The sequence below is a fragment of the Bubalus kerabau genome, chromosome 7, assembly GCF_029407905.1.
Source record: "Bubalus kerabau isolate K-KA32 ecotype Philippines breed swamp buffalo chromosome 7, PCC_UOA_SB_1v2, whole genome shotgun sequence".
Lineage (NCBI taxonomy): Eukaryota > Metazoa > Chordata > Mammalia > Artiodactyla > Bovidae > Bubalus > Bubalus kerabau.
Genome location: NC_073630.1, coordinates 118,332,695 through 118,356,270, shown reverse-complemented (window position 1 = coordinate 118,356,270; position 23,576 = coordinate 118,332,695). Strand labels below are relative to the sequence as shown.

Here is a 23,576-nt window from a genome sequence, read left to right as displayed (position 1 = left end):
GCTTCAAGTGCCGAACGACCTTAGAGAGGCTGATGCTGAGTTCTGGAGCAGCTTCTCGTGTGGTCGTAAGGGGATCATCTTCGATGATGGCTCTCGGTTGGTTGTTGCTGACTTCCGATGGCCAGCCACTCCACTCATCTTCAAGGCTCTCGGCTCCTTTACCAAACTTCTTCAACCACTACCGCGCTTGTACGTACACTTGTTAGCAGTTCCTGGGCCAAATGTGTTGCTGATGTTGTGAGTTGTCTCCACTGCTTTATGACCCATTTTGAGCCCAAATAAGAAAAATCACTCGAATTTGCTTTTGTCTAACATCATCGTTTCCTTCTTCTACAATAAATATAAAATAAACAGCAAGGAACAAGTCATTAGCAAAAAAAGTGAGAGATGCATATTAAAATGATATATAACCTAACAACATTTATTTAGAATGTATTCTACTATCAAATGGCAAATTTCAACAGTGCAAAAATCACAGTTACTCTCTCAGCAACCTGCTAGTTTTATGAAAGTGAAAGTGTTAGTGTCTCAGCTGTGTCCAGCTCTTTCCATGGACTGTAGCCCGCCAGGCTCTTCCGTCTGTAGGATTTTCCAGGCAAGAATACTGGAGTGGGTTGCCATTTCCTCCTGCAGGGGCTCTTCCTGACTCAGGGATGGAGCCCTGGTCTCTTGCATTGCAGGCAGATTCTTCACCTTCTGAGGGCTTCCCTGGTGGTTCAGATGGTAAAGCATCTGCCTGCAGAGCGGGAGACCTGGGTTTGATCCCAGGATTGGGAAGATCCCCTGAAGAAGGAAATGGCAACCCGCTCCAGTATTTTTGTTTGGAAAATGCGTGGACGGGGAGCCTGGTGGGCTGCAGTCCACGGGGTCACAAAGAGTCGGACATGACTTCGTGACTAACACTTCCACTTTTCTGGGAAATAGTTCTGTAACGAGCTCAAACAGCATGATTAGGTGCACCCCTTGAGACAAACCAGGACCCTCCCAAGGCTGCACTGTCGCTTCCTGGCTGCTCCTCCTGTGTCTTTGCATCCTCTCCCTTCACTGACTAGCAGCTGTTTGAACCTGCCGTTTACGACTCAGGGGAGGTCACGGGCCGGCGTCTGTCCCTGACAGACAAGGGACAGGGGAGGGCTTCTGTGCCCAGGAGCCCCGCTGGGTCTTGCCCTGTTCCCACCCCACACAGGGGCGGGTGGCAGGGACCAGGCTGTGGATGACAGGCCATTGGCTGGGGCTCCGTCACCCAGCAAAGCAGTGGGTCTGCTGTGTGCCCAGCAAGGGGAGACAGTGGATGTGGGGGGACAGCTGGTGGTGCCCACACACCGCCACACCACCAGGGATGTGGGGTCAGCCCCTGGAAGGAGGACCGCTCTGTCTGTCAATGGTCAAATCTTGTTATCCATCCTGACCGCAGAGTGTTTGGCTGAGCCTCACTAGCCTGGTGAATATGGGCCAGGCATCGAGCCGGGCCTTGGGGATGCATGGTAAGCCAAAGCCAGCAGGAGTGCTGCCCTCAGACTCAGCCTGAAGGGGAGGCAGACGTCCATCAACTGATGACTAATGAGGGTATAAAATTATAGCCCGAGATGGGGGCTCTAAAGGAGAGGAACGTTGGTCCCGTGAGCATTTTAAAAGGGATACAGTTAAGCATTGATGCTTTTGAACTGTGGTGCTGGAGAAGACTCTTGAGAGTCCTTCGGACGGCAAGGAGGTCCAACCATTAAATCCTAAAGGAAATCAGTCCTGAATATTCATTGGAAGGACTGATGCTGAAGCTGAAACTCCAATACTTTGGCCACCTGATGCGAAGAACTGACTCATTTGAAAAGACCCTGATGCTGGGAAAGATTGAAGGCAGGAGAAGGGGACGACAGAGGATGAGATGGTTGGATGGCATCAGTGACTCAATGGACATGAGTTTGAGTGAGCTCTGGGAGCTGGTGATGGACAGGGAAGCCTGGCGTGCTGCAGTCCATGGGGTCTCAGAGTCAGACATGACTGAGTGACTGAACTGAACAGTTAAGTGGGTGTGATAAGTGTGCCTGAACGTGTGTGTGTGTGTGTGTGTACCTGCACACAGGGGATAGTGGCAGGTAGGAGCATTTCAGGCGAGCACACAGCAGGCGCAGAGGCCCTGAGGCAAGACACAGCAGAGGCCGTGCTTGAGCAGGTGACAAGGAGGAGGGCCAGGCCTTGTGGGGTCCTGAGCTTAGGTTAAGCAGTTCAGTTTCTAGCCAAAAAGCAATGACTTTCAAGTTGCGGGATGACATGATCACATTCGTATTCAAAACCGTGCCTGAGGCTGCACTGTGAAGTCTGGGCTGGCTGTGTGCACACAGGAGATGGTTGAGGAGGCGGTTGGGTGGTCTGGGCCAGAACTGATGGTATCTTGGACAGGGCAGTCGCAGCGCTGAGGTGAGAAGTGGGTGCATTCAGGCCGTATCTGGGGATCGAGGTGGAAGGGTGTTGTGGGGACAGGCAGGGACATACCTGGGGTGACTCCAGGGTGTCAGGATTGGGTGGTGGGTACATGGCAATCACTGGGTTCAGCAGGATAGACCCAGGTTCTGCCGATGACTGATGCTCTGGCCTGTGAGGCACAGACAAGGGAATTCAGGACTCTCAGCCTGGCAAAGAGAAAGACGCCACGTGGGCACCTGGTAGCCCATAGTCTCGAGCAGGGGTCTGGAAAGGGTGTGGTGGCCCTCCCCACTGTCACACAGCAGTCGGATGAATTCTGGATCCCCATGGGAAGGGTGAGGACCAGGCTTCCCAGGGAGATCTGTCTGGGACCAGTTTAATGCCATACCTGAGATCCAGCGCTTTCTCTCCCAGAGGGTCTAGGTCTCAACCCTACCCCAGCACCCAAGGGCCTCATGCTGGGGGCTCTTGGGTCTTCCTGCATTCGGCAGGTGCCCTCTGAGGGTCTGCCGTGCCCGGAGCTTCCACCCTGAGGGGAAGAGCCTTGCCTGTCCTTGGCAGACTCCAGCGTCCACTTACTAAGGCCAGCCCTGCACTCTTACGCCCAGCATTCGCCGAAAGACATGGCCATTTCGCTCTGTGTCAGCCTCTTGCCGTCCAAAGGTGGCACCCTGGTGGAGGGAGAGAGCACCTCGGGTCCGGGTGACCTGGGTGTGAATCAGTCTCCATAATGTTTCTAGCTGTGTGACATTGGACCAGTTACTTAGCCCCTCTGAGTCATCAGATGACATCACTGTGCCGGTCCGGCTGGGCGGTTTGAGTGCTTATTCAGTTGTTCAGGAGTCAGGAGCGCTTGCCACAGGAGAGCCCTAGGCGGTATGATGTGCAGTTTCAGTTGTCTTGTCCGTGTCCCCCCATCTTTACCAACCTGAGAGCCACGTGGGCCAGCACGAATTGGAGAAAGGTTTCCATGGAAAAGGGAGTGCTATGGACGGGCCAGACAGTGCTTGCTGAGAACTGCCTGGAAAAGCGAGGTGGCTGGGGGTGAACGGAGGCAGGGTCAGGCACCGGCCTGGTCACCCGCAGAAGGGAAGCCCCTCCTGGATGCCTGGTACTGGGATAAAGCAGGATGCTTGAGAGTTTATCAGATTTGGGTTATTTAATAAGCACTCGATCATCACCACCAAGCTGTTCCAAGCACTCGACACATTGGTGTACTTGGTTTTTACAGCTCGGTGCAGTGGGCACAGAGAAGGTTTGGGGGGGTACAGAGAAGGTTTGGGCGAGTTGGGGGTACAGAAAAGGCTGGAGGATGTCCCCAGGCCTTGAAGCTTCTAGGAAGCAGATCTGGAGTTCTGGTTAAGATGTCACGCAGGCCCACTCTGTTGTGCGTCTTCCCAGATTAATTACAGTATGGAATATTGATTTCTAATCCCTCTTCCACACGCCAACCTCCCAGAGCACACAGTCTGCTCCTTAGGTATGAAAGTATGTCCGCCAGGGCCTTCCAGAGAAACAGCAGAACCAACAGGAGACAGATGGGCAGACAGACAGACATAGAGAGACGCAGACGGACAAGTATTGAGTTGGCCCAAGAGTTCATTTTGATTTTTCAGCAAGATGTTATGGAAAACCTGAATGAACTTTGACCAATCCAACATCAAGAAATTTAATTTAAGGGATTGGCTTCCTGTGGGGCTGGCAAGTGTGGCATCCGCGGGGCAGGGCAGCTGACTGGACACTCAGGAAGGAGCTGACATGTAGAGGCAGAATTCCTCCTTCTCCGGGAAGCCCTCAGTGTTTGCCCCAGCAGAGTGAAAGCAGCCACTGCATCTTCACTCAAAGGCTGATTGTAGGCATGACCACGTTGTCAGAATAGCTTCACTACCCCTGGACTGTTTGGCCAAGCACCTGGGCACCAGGGCCTGGCCTGGCTGACTCCCGCAGAGATCAAGGCTGGCGGTTGAATAGGTGGGGAAGGAGGGTGTGTCCTCCTGAGGCCTGGAGGCTGCGGTCTCCAGGGTGCTCCTTTCTGAGCGCTTGGCATAGGCAGGGCTGAGCAGCTCCCCGCCTGCCAGACCCTGGGGCTAAACACACACCTGAGTTTGCTCAAGCAGGAAAAGCCCGTGTTGTAGGAATGCACCTGAAACCCAAGGTCCTGAGGTTAAAGAATATATCCTTTGTTTAGACTCATCCGACCGGTCTGATGGGTCTCAGAAGAACCCGACAGACTGATGGTGACTGGGTTCCCAGCCACGCGGATGTGTCTGGGAGACGCGTCTGCCATAGCCTCCGGGACCCTAGGGCCTCCTGAGGAGACACGGAGAACAAACATAAGCCATCCTGGAAGGCCAGGACAGGTGGTAGGACTTTAGGGGTGAAGAGTGGGGAGGGAAGAGGGAGGCGTGCGGAGAGAAGGGCAGGCCCTCCTGGAGGAGGGGGAGCTGGGAGGCAGCGTGACCGGGGAGGCGAGAGCACAGATTTGGACTCAGGGATGCAAAGCACAGATTATCCCTGGATGAGGACAGGAATCAGGCCCATGCTGCCCTAGAGGGGCTGAGACAGATGAGGCCAGCTGTGTTCAGTACTGAGGAACACACATGGCCCGGGGCCTGCTTGCTTGGCTAGTGCAACCCAGGAGGGTCCCCGGGAGGAGGGGACGTTTGAGCTGGGACCTGCAGAAGGAGGAGGAGCTGCTCTGTGAAGTGGGGGAAGAGCATTGCAGGCTCTGGGTGGCAGAGAGTCTGGCATATTTCAGAACTTATAGATGGCCGCCATGGGGCAGAGCCGTGATGGGAGAGGTGGCAGAGGACACGATGATGCAGGGCCTTGGGGCCACCTGGCAGCCACATCAGTCCACATCTCGGAGCCTCCATCCCCGTCCTACCCAGTAAGCTATGGTGAGGTCACAACCTGGTGATGGAGAGCTCCTGGCCCTTGTCTGGCACAGAGGATCACTCCACAGACAGCAGGGGCCATTGTCTTTATGACAACAACGATGTCATCACGGTGATAATGTCATCGTGGTGATGATGATGACATCATGGTGATGGCGATGATGTCATGGTGGCGGTGTCATCATGGTGATGATGATGTCATGGTGATGATGTCATCATGGTGGTGGTGATGTCATGGCAGCAATGATGTCGTGATGATGTCATCATGGTGATGATGTCATCATGGTGATGATGTCGTCATGGTGATGATGTCGTCATGGTGGTGGTGATGTCATGGCAGCAATGATGTTATTGTGATGATGTCATCATGGTGGGGATGATGTCATTGTGGTGATGATGTCATGGTGATGGTGTCATCGTGGTGATGATGTCATCGTGGTGATGATGTCATGGTGATGGTGTCATCGTGGTGATGGTGTCGTCATGGTGATGAGATCAAGGAGCAGGAAGCATGGACCCCACTCAGCAGGAGCCCCCTCTGCAGACAGGGACTCCTTGTGCCTTGTGACAGTGTGGGGAGGTGCTGTGGGGCCCAGGCCTCTGAAGGAACACAGCTCCTAGAGTCACAGGCTGAGGGGGTCTGGGCCTGAGCCCACCTGCTCAGCACCCCCTGGAGCAGGGGCCTGGTGGTGGCTGGTGGGCTGCAGTGGGCGTCTGAGCTTGGTAAGGTGGTGGGACTAGGCGAGGCCTGCAGGCCAGTCCCGGTAAGCAGGGCAAGCTCAGGCCAAGGGCCTTCACCACGAAGCCTGGGACGCTTCCAGGAGCTGCCAGAGGCAGGCGGTCAGGACTGAGGGAAGGACTCCGCTCTTGAGCCTCCTGGCCTGGGGCCCAGGCTGCATGCCCCGGGGCGAGGCTCGGGACCTCTCCGAGCCTGGGCTTCCAGAGGCTGTGAGGTGAGAGCAGGCTCTCAGGGCGGGTGAGGATGGCAGCAAGTGTTGTGAAGTCCCTTCCCGAGCCTGGCGGTGTCCCCCATTGGGGCAGGGGGGTGATGGCGTCCCCATTGTGTAGCCATGCCTTCCAGGAAACAAACGCACTTGGAAGGACAGTGCAGATGGTGGAGTGCAGCTTATTACACCGGCAGGCCCAAGGGAGGGTCTCTCTTAGCCAAGGACCCTGACCAGTTTTTGTGAAAACCTTATATACCCTAAGTGTACGTGCCCAAACCCGCCTCCTCAAATTCCCTGAAACTAGTCCTAGGACCGGGGGAGCCTGGTGGGCTGCCGTCTATGGGGTCACACAGAGTCGGACACGACTGAAGTGACTTAGCAGCAGCAGCAGTCTGAACAAAGGAAAAGAAAAATACAATCAAAGTTAACCCGTGATTCATATGCCTTAAGCCTAGATAGTTAACAGTGGACAATTATCAATAGGCCTGTGGTCATACCCCAATAAGCATAATAGAATGTATGATTCTATTCGGTTACACAGATAATTAGAATATTCTTTTAGGCCACGGAGAGTCTAGGTACGAGCCCTGGGGCTCTTCCATCTGGGGGGGCCTGGTTTTCCATTGGTATGTCGTTTCCATAGATACAGGGCATAGAGCTTAAAGTCCACAGCCCGGCCCAAGATGGAATCCTGCTTTCAAGATGGAGCCTGTTCTGTCTGTCTCCTCCTTCACCCAAGTAGACCACAGGACGTCCATTGCGCCTCCTGAAGCCTGGATGCTAACTAAGGGTGTGTGAGTGCACGTAATTCTACCCAGATGGACCGCTTCATTAATGTTTCAGAGGGTCTGTGATCCAGAAAGAGTTGGGGATCGCTGCCACCAATGGCCTCAGAGTGGACAGGCCTCAGTGGGCCCGTCGGCCATGGGGAGGGGTAGCCCCCTGGCTACGTGGACCTGCCTGTCTGACCCACATGTTGTCCCGAGGAGCAGCTGAGGGCAGCCTCTCAGAAAGAGCCCTGGACCCCCGGCCTGAAGGTCTGAGTTTCCAAGTGCTGCTTGCTGGGGCTGTGTGACACAGGAGACGTCCCCATCTGGGGCTCAGTCTGCATCCTGTGGGCACCACCGCCTCGCCACCTCCCTGGATATGAGCACAAGTGTGCATCTGGCACAGCCATGCATCCCTTGGTCCCTTGATGAGCTCTTGCTGTGAGCAGAGGTTCATCGTTACTGAGTCCTGTCTCCAGGGAGCCCTGGCCATTTGAGCTGGTTACAAACTTGTTGACTTAAAAAACAGTCACAACCGGAAAGTCAAAAGTTATGTTTAATTCAGTGGGAAATTTCAGGACTTCAAGCCCAGGGGACAGCATCTCAAGTGACCTTGAGAGAGCTGAGGTGGGGCGGGAATCCAGGTTATAAAGAAGTTTGTGACAAGGGGCTGGTGATCTGGACATCGTAAGATTATTGTTAATTACGGAAAACCAGATATCTCAAGTTAAGGAATTTAGTGCTTCTCTGTGTAAGGGAAGATGCAAGAGCCTGGACTCGCTGAAATCATTCCTTTCATACACACCTCACCAGTCTGGGACCAGTGTCCTGTTTTCATATCCGGAGCTTCCTTTCCTCAGGGCTCACTGTCGGGAGTGGCTGCAGTATGATGGCTCTTAGATAGCAGGTATTCTTCTCCTTCCTGAATTCCCTCAGGGCTCAGCGGCTCACACCAAGGGCTGCACTCTCTGATATGACTGGGACATCCTTGTTTACTGATAGATGGTAGGAAATATTCCATCGCAGTCCTTACTGAGTCCTGTCTCCGGGGAACTCTTGCCAGCAGAGCTGGTAACAAGGTTGCTGACTTAAAAAAAATAGTCACAACCTAAACGTGGAGAATTATGTTTTGTTTGGTGAGTATTTTTAGGACTTCAAGCCCAGGAGACAGCATCGCAAGTAGCCCTGAGAGGACGGCTCCAAGGAGGAGGGGAGGAGTCAAGTTATATGGAAGTTTTGCAACAGAGGATGAGGGGCGCTAGTGATACCGAACCTGCCTGCCAAAGCAGGAGATGTAAGAGACGTGAGTTCAGTCCCTGGGTGGGGAAGATCCCCTGGAGGACGAAATGTCAACCCACTCCAGTGTTCTTGCCTGGAGAATCACATGGACAGAGTGGCCTGATGGGCTGCAGTCCCAAGGGTCACTCAGAGTTGGCATGACTGAAGTGACTTAGCACAGCACAGCGTAACACATGAGTAGTAGGAACATCACAACTATTTTTGTGCGATAAAGAAAACCAGATATCTCAGGGGCTTTCCAGGTGGCAATAGTGGTAAAGAACCTGGCTGCCAATGCAGGAGACATAAGAGACCCAGGTTCGATCCCCGGGTCAAGAAGATCCACTGGAGGCAGGCTTGGCAACCCACTCCAATATTCTTGCCCAGAGAATCTCATAGACAGGGAGGAGCCTGGTGGGCTACAGTCCCCAGGGTCACAAAGAGTCAGACACGACTGAAGCGATTCAGCACGCAGCACAAATCTCAAGCTAAGGAATTCAGCACTTTTCTATGTATGGGAAGGCGAAGAGTCTGGGTTCACGGAAGTCATTCCTTCCACGGGCATCTCTGCTCTCCGGGCCAGAATCCTGCCTGTTTTCACATCCCGAGCTCCTCTGTGCTCACTGCAGGGAGTGACTGCAGCCTGATGGCTGTTGAATGGCAGGTATTGTTTTCCTTCCTGAGTGCCCTTAGGGCTCAGAAATGCACCTTCAGAGGGCCAGAATCGCTGATGGACTGCGACAGCCTTGTTTATAGATACGGCAGGAGTGCTCCATTTCTCAAGGTGAAGTCAGATCCGCGCCCTAAGAGAACTACCTGTGGCCATGAGATGCTGCTGGGAGCCTCCCTGATGCTTCTCGGGGCATCAGGCCTCCAGATCTGCGGCCCTCAGATGGGCTTCACTGCTCTCTGACCCTCCTCCCTGGCAGGTGTGAGACCGCTGTGGGGTGGGGGTGCCCGGTCTGGTTTATTTCTGTGTCCCGGCACCTGATGCCCCACAGGTGAGTGAGGAGAGAGCCGTCTCCAGCCCTCCCAGCTCTCCAGTCACCCCATCACCCAGGAGCAGCCTGTGCAGGGTCCTAGGCACACAGGTCCCCTTTCCCACCCTGGGGTGTTCCTTACAGAGGGAACCAGAGTACAGTTCGCTTAGATTGGTGGCTGTGAAGCAACTCCTATTGTTAAATTTTCAAGCATTTTCCACACTGGTTGTTAAACTCAGCCATTACTGAAAAGCACATGAAGTGTACTTGAGATTCATAAATTATATTTAAACCACAGGTAACAGAGACATCTCCCCCTCTCCCTAATTCCTCTGCCACTTTTCACTACCATCTGTGTCCTTGGGGTAGGTTGCCTCCATTGCATCTGCGTGGAAGGCGCATTCTACAGCAAGTTCCCCTGGGCGCCTCTTTCCAGTATTCAGTATGAGTATTCAGTAGCATCTCCCGGAAGCTTGAAACTGGGTGGGGTGTGAGTATCCACACCACGGGGAAGGAGGAGGCCTAAGGACCCAGGAGCCTGCGGTGACAGTCAGGTGCAGTCAGGAGAGGCTTTCTGGAGGAGCTGAGACTCGGACCCAGGTCTGGGGATTCGGGGTGGGGGGGAGTTCCCCAGGTGGACCAGGAGGGGCTGGCATTCCAGGCAGAGGAAGAATGGGGTGAAGGCACAGATAATTCTCATTTTACAGATGTCACAGCTGAGGTCGTGCGGCTCTGCATAGCTGGGCAGGCCTGGAGCCGGGACAGGGTTCCTGTGAGTCTGGCTCTTGGGCCCAAGGCCTTTGCACAATCCCATCCTGGACAGTGATCAACAGGCCAACCCCCAGCTGAGCATGTGGGACCCCTCCCATGCCTCCTTCCCAGGGGTGCTCCTGGGGGAGACGGTGCACCCCCAGAAGTGAGGGCCGTCCCAGAATGTCCCTCCACCCGGGCACTGTGCCCCAGGCTTGCTTCCTACCAGCTCAGGCAGGAGCTTGGCCAAGCCTGGCCTTGGTGGGTACCTGGGGTGCGGGGGAGGCCTGCCTCCTCCAGGGAGCCTTCAGGAGCCAGTGACTGGGGGAGTCGGGCTGGGGTCAGAAAGTCTCTGGGGCCAGCTGTGCTCTGTGGCAGGCAGTGCGTGTGTGCTGAGTCGCTTCAGTCATGTCCCCCTGTGCCACCCTAGGGACTATTGTCTGCCAGGCTCCTCTGCCCATGGGATTCACCAGGCAAGACTACTGGAGTGGGTTGCCATGCCCTCCTCTAGGGGATCTTCCCGACCCAGGGATCGAACCCATATCTCTCCTATCTCCTGCACTGGTAGGCAGGTTCAACCAGCTTCAGCTAGCAGGCAGTTGAGGGGGAGCCTGAGACGGGGGTCCTGACTCTGCCGTGAGTGGGATTACCTTCAATGCCAGTGGCCAGCTGCCAGGAGCAAGGTGCCTCAAGCCCTTCTCCCCTGGGAGGCAGTGGGACCAGTCAGGGGCGATAAGAGGTTGTACTACAGACCCCACAGCTGTAGCCTGGAGTGAGGGACAAGCTGCTTGGGCCCTGCAGTGCCCATGGGCTCTGCCACTGCCCTCCTGTACTGGCAGGAGGCCCCCAGGTGGGGAGCACGGGGCCACCCTCGTTGCGCCCTTCTCCCCTTCTCAGCTTAGAACACGGCGACCCCTGTAGTTCCCCTCCCGTCTCCTCCCTCCCACGTGTCATCACCTGGGAGACCCAACCCCGGACCCACCCAAGGGCCCTAAAACAGGAGACCAGAGGCTGCAGGGGGGCTGGGCCTCACCCCATGAGCCCACTCCAAGCTTCTGCCCAGGATCCCTGTCCACCACCACCTCGGAGCCCTTTCCCCCCTCACCCCCAGCTCCCCAGGGGCCGTGCCCTGAGGACCAGCATCCCGCTCAGGCCTCTGATCTTTCTCTGACCCCTCTGCACTCCTGTTAGCCGCCCCCGGCCTCAGCCTCGGGTCTTAGGACTCTGCGTCAGGCACCCACTCGACACAAGCCCCATGGGAGGAGACACGGCTTTCCCCAATCCGTCCTCTCTGGCATTGTGCTGGCCCCACAGTCACGGAGGGTCGTGACGTGGCCCCCAGAAGCTGGTGCTGCTCTCTGGAATGACGGTTCTGAGTCCCCGTGGGCTGAGCTGTGGGTTCCCCAGCCGGTCAGGAGACCCTGGCTCAGCACCGTGGGTGTGAGTGTTTTTCTGACCCTGTTCCTGTCTGCAGGTCTGAGATGGCGGCAGGCGGCGGACGGCCCCGCCCCGGCCAGGGCTAGCTGGATGGGATGTGTGTGTCCCTGTGTGTGGCGGTGTGTCTGTGTGTGTCTGTGTGTGTGTGCCAGTTCTGAGGACTCCAGGCCTAGGTTCAGGCGGTAAAGACTCCACCTGCCGTGAGGGAGACGTGGGTTCCATCCCTGGGTCAGCAGGATTCCCTGGAGGAAGAAACGGCAACCCACTCCAGTATCCGTGCCTGGAGAATCCCAGGGACAGAGGAGCCTGGCGGGCTACAGTCCATGGGGGTCCCAAAGAGTTGGACACAACTGAGAGACTCACACTTTCTGTGACTCAGCATAAAGGCGTCCCTTGAGTCCCCTGCCCCGTATCATGCCAGTGGCTGGGCCCCAAAACCCAGGGCAAGTCACGCAGGGCTGTGATTTCTGTGAGAGAGATGCCCGGCGGTGATGGCTGCTTCTGTGTTCCATCGCTCCCCACGCGTCTTCACACCATTTTCTCTCTCGATCATCACAGTAACCTTTACTAGGACGTGTTTTTTAAATTCAAGAAAGCACTCTTTTTTCTGGCAGGAACTAGGTTTTTTAATGATAAAATTCACAATTGCAGCCATTTTAAAATATATGGTTGCCTGCCTTTAGCGCATTCTCACTGTTGTGTGACCTCCACTACCTCTGCGGAATTCCAGAACGCGGTTGTTGGGTCCCGGAGGACACCGCATGCCCACCGGCCAGTCCTTCCCCAGCCCCCTCCTCTCCCAGCTCCCGGCAGTGACGGATCTGCTTGTGGTCCCTGAGGATGTCCCCCACTCTGGATGTTTCCTACAAGTGGACTCACTTGGCCTGTTTTCTCGCCCATCCGTGTTGTAGCATAGGTCAGAGCGTCACGACTTTTTCTGGATGAATCATGTTCCCCACGGCACTGGTGGTGAGGAGCCCGCCTGCCAAGAGCCCTCCTGCAGCAGGTGCAGGGGGTCAGGTTTCTGATGCCTGGGTCAGGAAGATCCCCTGGAGGAGGGCATGACTACCCACTCCCGTGTTCTCGCCTGGAGAATCCTCATGGACAGAGGAGCCTGGCAGGCTCCAGTCCGTGGAGTCGCAAAGCGTCAGGCGTGACTGAGTACTCACCAGTCATGTTCCAGACTCTGAATCGACCTCATCTTGTGTACCCCTTTGTCCTTCAGCGGGCACTTGGGTTGCTTCCGCTTTGGACCGGGTGTGATAATCTGCTGTGAACACGGGTGTGAAGGTATCTGTGTGAGTCCCTGGTTTTGGTCTTTGGGGATCTGCTGGGTCTTGAGGTGATTCTGCTAAGAGTGCGGAGGAATGGCCAGGCTGGTTTCCACGCAGCCTCGCGGAAGCCACACTTCTTACATGGGGGCGGGAGGGGGTTTTGAACCAGGCCCTCTGGGACTGCAGCTGGCCCTGCTGCAGGCTGCCTGCCCCCCTTTCCATCTTCTCCTCAGCTCCTCCCAGGCAGGGGGGAGGGCCGGCCTCACTCCTCCTGGGAAGCCCCCCAAGAGAGGGTGCCGTGCCCACCTGAGCCGGGTCTTGAAGGACAAGAAGTTACTCAGCACTGAATAACTGAATAAGGGCGAAGGAAGCAGACACCTGCAAAGAAGAGTCTAGAATTTAGGTGGCGTCAAGTGTCGACAGAGGTGGCTCTATCTCAGATCATAATAACTGTGCCCAGGGCTCACTGTTCCTGCCCAGGGCCGGGCTCAGCCCTAGGAGCTGACCTGTGCTGACTCGTTCACCCCACACCTCCGGGGTGTGCCAGGGTGACCCCATTTAGATGTGAGTAGGCTGAGACTCCAGGGGGGCTAGCTGGGGCTCAGAGAGACAGAAAACTTGCCCGGGGTCACACAGCAGAGGTGGGCTGGGCAGAGGGAGGATTTGAACTGAGGCCTGGGTTTGTCTGCCTCCGTGTCCTCATGTGAGCAGTGGGGACACTTCCTGCTCACACAGCAGCCATGAGAAGGAAATGAAACGGTACACGTGACCATGTGTGCACACCCCCTGCTGTTTCCAGGCTTGATTTGCATTCGGTCTGTGGTGGGAGAGGCTTCTGCAGGTGTCAGGAGTCAGGGCTCTGGCCCCTTCTTGGCAGCTGCTCACCGTGGGTCCCCTAACCATCTCTCTTTCCTCTGGGCCAGCTTCTGTCCACTGCAGAGCAGACTGGTGGGGATGCAGAGGGAAGCTGGGGAGCCAGGCACACCCAGGGAGACCCCCCATCCTCTCTGCAGGCCCTGCCTCTGGGGGTGCAGAGGGAAGCTGGGGAGCCAGGCGCACCCAGGGAGACTGCCCCCATCCTCTCTGCAGTTCCTGCCTCCGAGGATGCAGAGGGAAGCTGGGGAGCCAGGTGCACCCAGGGAGACTCCCCATCCTCTCTGCAGGCCCCACCTCCGGGGGCGCTTGGCCAGGTCACTCACTGCCCCGCTCTGGGTTTCCCTTTTCATTTGCAGAGACACCTGTCGCCCGAGGAGTTCCAGGAAGTGTTTGGGATGAGTGTGGAAGAGTTTGACCGCCTGGCCCTCTGGAAGAGGAACGACCTCAAGAAGAAAGCCCTGCTGTTCTGACGCTGCTGGGGGGTGGGGGGGCCCTGACCACGGGCGCGCCTGCAGGAACCACCAGACCCCCTCCTCTTGCACTCGGCTCTGGCTTCTCTGTGTCCATGGCGGGCAGGCGGGCGGTGGGCGCCTGGGGAGGACTGGTTTGTGGGGGCTGAGGGTGAGAGGGGGTCCCAGAGCAGGTAGAGCCCCCATTTCTGGTTTCTGCCAGCACCACTCCCGTGTCTAGTCTGCGGCGCAGACCCCTGGCTTTGCACTGTCCTTCCCCGCTGCCGCTTGCCATCAGGAAGGAGGATGCGGCGAGGTCACTGCCCGGAGATGCAGGACTACTTAGACGCACGCAGCCCACCCTCCCACCTCCCTGCAATGTCCTCCCCACGCTGGGCCTCCGGGGCGCACAGAGGGCGGGAGTGGACGCCCGAAGAGGCTTAATCAGTGGCAGGCGCTGATGGGTTCCGGTGGCTGGGCACCCGGCTCCTGGTATCCGTGGCCCCGCTTCCCTGCTCAGCCTGGGAGGCATGGCCTGGCATGCAGGCCCCCGCCCCCCGCCCTGGGCCTCCCCCGGGCTGTCAGAAGCATGGGGGTCAATTTTTGCAGCCTTCGTGATGGATCTGTGTTTAGGGAGGACCTTCAACCCGAAGGCGCACCTTCTGCCGGGGCCCTCCGTGTGCCGCGTTCCTCTTGCAAGGTCATCCCTTAGATGCCTAAACGATATCTTTCAAGTTAACACAGAAGTTTTTATTTTGTTAAAGAGTAGAGCCTACTTAAACACAAAGACGACATATATAAAGAGTTTAATTTTATGGTCCCGCTGAAAGGGAGCGCACCCAGCCTTATTCTCCACCTTCGCATCCGTGTGCTTTCTGGTTTTGTGTGTGCTCCTTGTCTGCTTCCTTCGTGCTTTTTTCTTTTGTTTCTTGGCCTGTCACACAGGTACCCCGCCAGGCAGACCCCCCCGCCCACACACCCCCCACCACGGTTTGTAAGGACGCCTAAAGTGTGGCCACCCTGCGTTTCTCACTGTCGTTTTCCAAGCCTTGCAGAAAACATCCTCCCTGATGGCCACAGCCCCTGAATCAAGGGTTCCCACGGTCCCGGATAACGCTTGCCGCAGCTTGCAGAGCGTCCTCTTTGTCACGTGGCTGTGGAGTCCCACTTTTCCCACTCCACCCGCTATAAAACACCCCCAGCAAGGGAAGGCTGGTGTCCGGTCCTGAGACCAACGACACCCAGACCCTCCGGGAAGACGGGATGGGAGATTCTGTCTAGACTAGCAAAGTCGGCAGGGGGACCTGCCGGCCGTGCAGGTGGGATGTGGTACCAGAACGTTGGTACAATGCATCGAGGGGCCTATGAAACACGGCGCAGGTGTCCCCAGCGTGTGGGCCCCGCCTTCGTGCCGCCGCGTCTTCCTGTGCGTCCTGGATGTCCCTGTCTGTTCAGTCCGCGTGACTCAGCCCCCTGTAGTCCTGCTGTGCACCCGGCTTCTCACCAGCGTGGCTCGGCCAGGGAGGGGGTCTCTCAGCACCTAGTAAATGCTTCCCTCCACATCGCGAGCCGAGCCCGAGCCGCTGGAAACCCCTATTTTCTCACTAGTGAACGTCTTGTCAGACCAGGGGAGCCTGGAAAAAATAAAGGATGATGTACTACAACTTGTGAAAGTGAAAAGCCGCTTCTTATAAACGCCTGTCATTTCCAGCCACGGGCCCCCATCTGCCGCCAGCGCCTGGGGAGGGCATCCTCGAAAAGTGGTCGTCCTGGAAGCGGGCACAGAGCCGGGGGTGGGACAGACCCCGTGTGGGCCGCGGGATGGCCCTAGGACAGCCCCGGCAGAGACAGCCCCTCGGGCTGGGGCCCTGAGCCCCTCACCCAGGCCAAAGTGCTGACGGGAGAGAGGCTGATACCCGTCGCCGTCAGGCTGGGGAGACAGACCAGTACACAGACCATGATAAGACTGACCCTTTGGAGCAGGTCCCCAAAGCAAGCCCCATAAACACCCCAGAGGTCAGGGGAGGCTTTCTGAGAAGGCGCTGCCAAACTTAAGTCTTGCCAGATGAGGACGTGTTCCTGGAGGCCAATGAAGGGACAGGAGTGGACACAGGGCTGGAGATGGCATCCCAGGATCCACAAGCAGGCTGTTGGTTGTGGCCCTGGAGCTCGTAGCTAAGGAAAGGACGGGCGCCTGCCCAGTAGGTTAGCAGCTGCTGCCCTGGGATGAAACAGTCTGTAACCTCCACCTCTGTTCACTCAGGCTGCTCTAACACAAACCGTAGACCGGAGCCTCAGACAACTAAATGCCGAGTTCTCTTAGTGCTGGAGCCTGAAGCCCCAGGATCAAAGTGCTGGTCGGGGCAGGTCAGATGTGTGGGCTGTGTCTTCACCTGGCAGAGAGCATCTCTCTTCTCACTTAGCCAGCTTCTTACAAGGGCACTGACCCCCTTGTTGAGGGCCTCACCCTCGCGGCCCGATTACCTCCCAGAGGTCCCTTCTTACTGCATCACATGAGGGATTAGGGCATCGGCTATGCATGTATGGATGTGAGACTTGGACTGTGAAGAAGGCTGAGCGCCGAACAATTGATGCTTTTGAACTGTGGTGTTAGAGAAGACTCTTGAGAGTCCCTTGGACTGCAAGGAGATCCAACCAGTCCATTCTAAAGGAGATCAGTCCTGGGTGTTCATTGGAAGGAATGATGCTAAAGCTGAAACTCCAGTACTTTGGCCACCTCATGTGAAGAGTTGACTCACTGGAAAAGACTCTGATGCTGGGAGGGATTGGGGGCAGGAGGAGAAGGGGACGACAGAGGATGAGATGGCTGGATGTCATCACTGACTCGATGGACACAAGTTTGAGTTGGTGATGGACAGGGAGGCCTGGGGTGCTGCAGTTCATGGGGTCGCAAAGAGTCGGACACGACTGAGCGACTGAACTGAACTGAACTATGAATCTGGGGACACATTTAATCCACAGCAATCTCTAATCTTATTCTGAAGACAGTGATGACTGTCACGAAGCCCCGAAAGCCTGTCCACATGTACATACTGTGCCCTGTCTTAGTATATGCTTAATGATGCAGGACATAAATGAAAGCATTTCCCTCCCCGCCAGGGACAGCCCATCAGAGGTCCTGGTTCTACCCAAAGCATCTCTCTGCATCTCTCCAACTCAGCAGACACCTTCACGGAATTATCCAGATCAGAAAACAGCCTGAGACTAGAAGGTGGTAGTTACCAATGGCCCTGGGACACAGTGTACACCTGGCCTGTCCCAGGCGAACCGGATACGTGGCCACCCTGACCATACGCCCTCACCCTCACCTCTCAGCTGCGTGAACACAGCTTCCCAGTCAGATTTCTGGTCCCGGTCTTGCCTGGGGGCGGGTTGTTTCCCACCTGACAGCTGCAGTGATGTGGCCACAGGTCAGATCATGTCAACGTCCCAACAGGCACTCTGCCCCCTCCCATAAGTCACAGCTATGCCGCCTTGGTTCAGCACAAGCCCTGAGCTTTTACACACACCCTCCTCAGTCCTACGGCTGGGGGCTGCTGTTTCTTCTCCAGGTGGGGCCCCACTCTCCCCTCTCGGTTCAGCTCTGAAGTTCCCACCTCAGACAGTCCAGTTCACTTCAGTTCAGTCAGTCTGTCAGTCGTGTCTGATTCTTTGTGACCCCATGGACTGCAGCACACCAGGCCTCCCTGTCCATCACCAACTCCCAGAGCTTGCTCAAATTCTCAGACAAGCCCTCTGCTGAGTCCAGGAATTTCCCCACCCATACCCAAAGGTCATCATGCGTGCCTGTATGTCAACACATTCTTGTCTTTTTCTTTCTTCCCCCAAATCAAATTTTCACTTTTATTTGGGGATGTTTTGTATTTTCTCTCTTCTTTTAATTTTGTTATATTTAAGAATTCATTTTATTGAAGTATAATTGATTTTTGTTGTTGAGTTGCTCAGTCGTGTCCGACTCTTTGCAGCTGCATGGACCGCAGCACACCAGGCTTCCCTGCCCTTCACTATCTCCTGGTGTTTGCTCAAACTCATGTCCATTGAGTCAGTGATGCCATCCAACCACCTCAGCCTCTGTCGTCCCCTTCTCCTCCTGCCCTCAATCTTTCCCACCATTAGGATCTTTTCCAGTGAGTCTTCTCTTCGCATCAGGTGGCCCAAGTATTGGAGCTTTAGCTTCAGCATCAGTCCCTCCAATGAATATTCAGGATTGATTTCCTTTAGGATTTTTTAGCTGATTTATAATGTGGTGTTAATTTCTGCTGTGCAGCAAAGTGATTCAGTTATAATCGTATGTGCATTCTTTTCCACATTCTTTTCCATCATGGTTTATCACAGGCTGTTGAAGAGAGTTCTCTAGCGCATTCTTCTTGTCTGTTTCCCGACACTTTCCCTCCGAGAGGGCTGGCAGTTTTACAACAGTGCTCTGTGACCCAGGACGTCACTGGAGTATTTGGTATCGAGACTGGAGCCCAAAGCTTTCCCAGGTGTCAGTGCTTTCAGAGCAGCCCGACCCAACAGACTTTCTGCAAAATGTTCCGTACCCACTCTGTCCAGTACGACAGCTGCTGGCATTTGAAATGTGACTGGTGTGACTAGGGAGTTAAGTTTTCGTTAAAGTTAAGTTTAAGCAGCTACATGGGACTAGCAGCTGCCAGTTAGACAGCACAGACACTTCTGCTGCCCTGACCATAGAGACTGGATCCCTCAGTAGGCTTGGGACCTGTCGTTCTGTTGAGTGGAGCGCCATTTGGTGCCCAGTATGTAGGGTCACTCAGAGCATGCACTGAGTCCCTATCTGTGCCTGGCACTCTCTTGGGTGCTGGAGGTTTACAAGGCCTGCCCCTGTGCCCCAGAGCTCATGCCCACCTCTTGAGCCTCAGGGGTCCCCGGTTCTAAGGAGCTGTCCACCTCAAAGCCCCAAGCCAAGTCCAGTCCCATTTTCCATGCCAGCCTTGGTGTCTGCCACTGGCAGCAACCTTCCTGAACCAGCCTCAGCCTGGGCCTGTGTCAGGAGCCCTGGGATCCAAGGGGCAGGGAGATGTCAGCCTCCAGCCTTTCTTTCTGGACCCTTCTCCCAGGGTAGCTGTGCCTCCTAAGCCACTGAAATCTGAACCCAGAGCTGCCAAATTCACTGCTTTGAATGAGAGGAGAAAGACGGCCAGGCAAGTCACACTGCCCACCCTAGGGTTTGGCTCAGAAGGGACTTGTGTCACCACCAGTCCCGCTCATTGGCCAGAGGTGGTCACATGACTCCGTCCAACTGCAAAGGCGTCTGGGAACACAGCACCCGTGTGTTGAGAACCAGCCAGCATGATTGGTGGGCACTCCCAGCTCTGCAGCCCAGGCTCTCCAAGACCTTCTTGTCCCCATAGTCAACACCACCCCTCCGCGTGCCTTCGGTGGCTCTTGGCAGGAAGCCCCCAGGTGCCCCATCACCATGCTCTTGGTGCCTGAGGCTTGCTGCCCTCATTCGTCTCTGCCCATCTGCCCACCTCACTACATGGACTCCAGCCCCTCCCAGTCTTTGCCATGTTCTGTATCCCCTCCTGAAGGCACTTTACCCACAAGTCACTGTGTCCTGCCCATGACCTGCTGCCCCCAGCACAGGCGATTGGACCAAGGGTGGCCCCTGAGCCCCTGGACTCCTTGGTGACCCCATGCGGCATCTCTCCCCCAAACCCTAGCCCGAGAGGCTTCGTTCTGCATGGACATGGTCCACCCAGTCCGCACTGTCTCAGGGAGTTGGACTATGAGATGCATGAGTCAAGGGAGGTGGACAGAAGCAGGGGACAACCCCCAGAGCAGAAGCCAGCAGGACCCACACGGTAGAGAGGGGGCACATGGGAACGTCAGTCAGGAGAGCAAGAGAGGGAAGCAGGAAGAAGGCAGAACTGGAGGGGCCATCACCAGCAGGGCGGAGACCGTGAGTGGCCCTGTGGGTGGCTTGGGGCTGTTTAAGCCCACCTGCCCCCTCTAGGTTCTGGGCCAGCTGAGAACCAACAGGAGGATGAGGAAGCAGGGACTGTATCGTTTTCCTTGGTGCATCAGACCCAAGAGCCCTAGTCCAAAGCTTCCAGAACAGCTGAGTTGGAAGATGTTGTTCAGTGTGTTTTCGGTCAGAAAAGTCTGCAAGGATGGTCCACCACTTTCCCCAGCTGCCGCTGGACATAGGTTTCCAGCAGGTGACGGCCAGTGGTAAGAGCTGCACCCTCGCCGGCCAGTGCAATGGGAGGAGACTGCCCATGAGCCCATCTCCCCGGGCAAGCAGAAGAAGAATGGGCACCAGGCCCACACCGAAAACCCAGGCTTGAGACCTGGCCCAGGCATGGCTCCCACAGGAGGTGGAGAAGTGAATCAGCGTAGCATCGATTTCCAGCTCTCGCTCTCTGCCTCTCTCTGTTCTGAGCACCTGGGGTCCTTACAATAGTACCGTGAGATCCTTCCTAATCCCTACTCTACAGATGGGGAAACCGAGGCAGGAGGAAAGGTGACCCAGCTGGGAATGTCAGACAAAAGATCTAAAGCCTGCCCTCTGCATTTGGATAAGGGGCATTGTCCCACGGGAGCCTGCCTGAGCAAGCCTGCCTGAGACCCCTGGGCAGAGCTTGGGCTCAGATCATTCTAAGACCAGACCAGCGGCTCCCTGACCTCGCCGTCCAGAGAATCATCTGTTTGTGCGGACAGTCAGGGACACTCCCCGCTGTGCCAGTGATGGCAGCAGCCAGTTGTGTCCTGCATGGGGAGGACTTCGTCCCAGGCCAGGAGGCCTGGCCTTGTGGTACTGAGGTCACTTCCGGTCACACTTAGCTCATGAGGCTCCCTAGATGGCCCACCCGTCCCAGGGGCGCTGAGGTACCCTGATAGTCAGGCTTCCGTACGGGCTGGGTAGGGTCTTCCTGGCCCAGCCCTGCTCTCTCCTCCTAACCCCACTGCTCTCAGCTGTCCCCAGGCCTCCTCCAAGGCCGCCACCCTCCTTTCCAGACCCCTCCCTTACATCACCTCCACCCTTGTCATTGCCCCTATAGAGGGAAACCTGTCTACTACACAAGTGAAAGCTGGGTCATTCCAGAAGTCAGTTTCCCTCAACCCCTGGATCCATGATCTCCCCCTCCCCAACCCCCACCTTCCAGAGTGGAAGAAACCCTGGTGTTGGGTAAGTCATCACCAGGGCTGAGTGATCACAAACTGGCCCGGTTCCTGGCCCACGGGCTGAGACGGTGCGTTCCCAAGTGTAAGAGCACTTCTGACAAATTAAATGAGGGAGATCAGTGCCTCCCCGGTGACTGCCAGGCTGCAGGCTGTTATGGAGCCAGCTTTCATGAATAATAGAAGCTGCCTTTTCTCCTGTCTGCAGCCTGAGTCCCGTGAACCTTCCTCAGTGGCACGTCGTTTCTGAGCGCTCCACACAGCAAGTGTGGCCTCCGAAGCGTGCCTCCTGCCTCCAGTGCCCCAAATACCTCCCTGACCTGATACCCACGCACCACATCATTCTTCCAGTTTGTCCCATGCTCAGGGGTCTGCAGCAGCTGTCTGCAGTGCAGGCTGGACTGTGCCCGCCCCTGCCTGGAGACCTCACCATGGGGACTTCTGTGGCCTGTCTTCTGATTCCTTCATGGGCACCATCTGGCCACTGATCCCTTCTCCAGACTCTTCTTTACCTCTCCCTGTCTGGCACTCTTGTTTCTTGACCGGCATCTTCGCATCTCCCTCCCAAACTCATGTCCACCAAGTTGGTGATGCCATCCAACCATCTCACCCTCTGTCGCCCCCTTCTCCTCCTGCCTTCAATCTTTCCCAGCATCAGGGTCTTTTCCAATGAGTTGGCTTTTCACATCAAGTGGCCAAAGTATTGGAGCTTCAGCTTCAGCATCAGTCCTTCCAATGAGGAAACTGAGGCTCAGAGAAGTTAAGTAAATGGCCCAAGAGCATGCAGCTATTAACTGACAGGCTAGGATTCAGACCAAAGCCCACGTGTGCATCCTTTGTAATTGTCATGTACAATTGCATGTCGGGTGTGGGGCTAGGAGTTTCATTAATACACCCTTTATCATCTACTTAACTAGCACCCATTATATAAATGAGCAAACTGAGGCTCAGAAACACTAAGTAACTCACCTACAGTCACATGACTGCTTAGCAGAGGTGCTGGGATTGCAGCCCAGGACTACCAAGCTCTAAACCCAAGCACTCCCCAGGGTCCAGCACCCTGCTTCCTCCTTAACTGCCCCACACGAGGCTCAAATTCAGCAACACTGAGTGACGTCTGTTACATGATCATTTCATGATAAAGAGCCCAAGGGATGACTACGTATTGGCACAAGCTTTTAAGTGAATCGTTTTCTTATGTGAAGATGGGACAACTTAGGGACTCCCCTGATGGAACAGCGGATAAGAATCTGCCCACCAATGCAGGGGACATGGGTTCGATCCCTAATCTGGGAAGATCCCACATGCTGTGGGCAGCTGAGCCCGCACACCACAACTACTGAGCCTGTGCTCTAGAGCCCGGGAGCCGCAACTACTGAAGCCCATGCGCCTAGAGCCCGTGCCCCACAAGAGACACCGCCACAGTGAGAAGCCCACGTACCCCAACGAAGAGTAGCCCCTGCTCACGGCAACTAGAGAAAAGCCCACAAAAAGCAATGAAGACCCAGCACAGCTAAAAATAAACAAATAAATCTTAAAAAAAGATGCACAACTTACGGTGGTTGTGGTTTAGTCACTAACTTGTGTCCGACTCCTGCAATGCAATGGGCTGTAGCCCGCCAGGCTCCTCTGTCCATGGGATTTTCCAAGCAAGAATACTGGAGTGGGCTGTCATTTCCTTCTCCAGGGGATCTTACTCACCCAGGAATCGAACCTGCATCTCCTGCATTGCAGACGGATTCTTTACCAACTGAGCTATCAGGGAAGCTTGTTACCCACCAAAGATGAACCCTGAATGAACGTGTGCGTGAGTGGGTGCACATTCAATCAATGGCATTCATCACAGCCCAGAATCAGAGTGATGTCGGTGGTACAGAGGACCTTGGAGACCAGACAGTCTGACGTAAGGGGATATATTTAGGGTTTCCCCCACAGCCCCTTCCTCTTCTCTGCTGGCTGCCCCACCCTCTGATTGTCTGCATCTCCTCTTCCAGGTGCTCCCGAATGCTGATGCCCTCAGGTTCCTGTAAAGAGCAAGTTGGGCTCTCTTTGCTTCTCTGCCTCAGCACCCCCTCCCCATTGATGGGCAGTGAGTCTTCAAAACCAAAATTACCTTTCAAGGAGGCTACTGAGGTTCCGAGCAGCTCGAAGACTTGCCAAGGTCATACAGGTGTCAGAGCTGGGTTTCAAGAGATGATTGTTATCACTCAGATTTATGCTTTCTCCAAACACCAAGCCACCACATTAACTTGATAGACCAGTGTTTGCAAAGGCACCAAGCAGAGCGGGAGAATGACATGCTTAGGACCAGCTGGGAAGTGGTTCTTTTCCTA

The 23,576-nt window shown here is 55.6% G+C and overlaps 1 protein-coding gene across 1 annotated transcript in view; it reads left to right on the top strand.

Annotated features, from left to right (window-relative positions):
- The window catches only part of ABLIM2 (actin binding LIM protein family member 2), a 165,410-nt gene extending 149,661 nt beyond the window's left edge, over nucleotides 1–15,749 (top strand). The window contains exon 23 of the mRNA XM_055589214.1: nucleotides 13,984–15,749. Within this exon, the coding sequence (XP_055445189.1) occupies nucleotides 13,984–14,097 (114 nt within the window). The 3' untranslated portion in view covers nucleotides 14,098–15,749. The remainder of the gene's footprint in view (nucleotides 1–13,983) is intronic.
- Nucleotides 15,750–23,576: the final 7,827 nt, after the last annotated feature.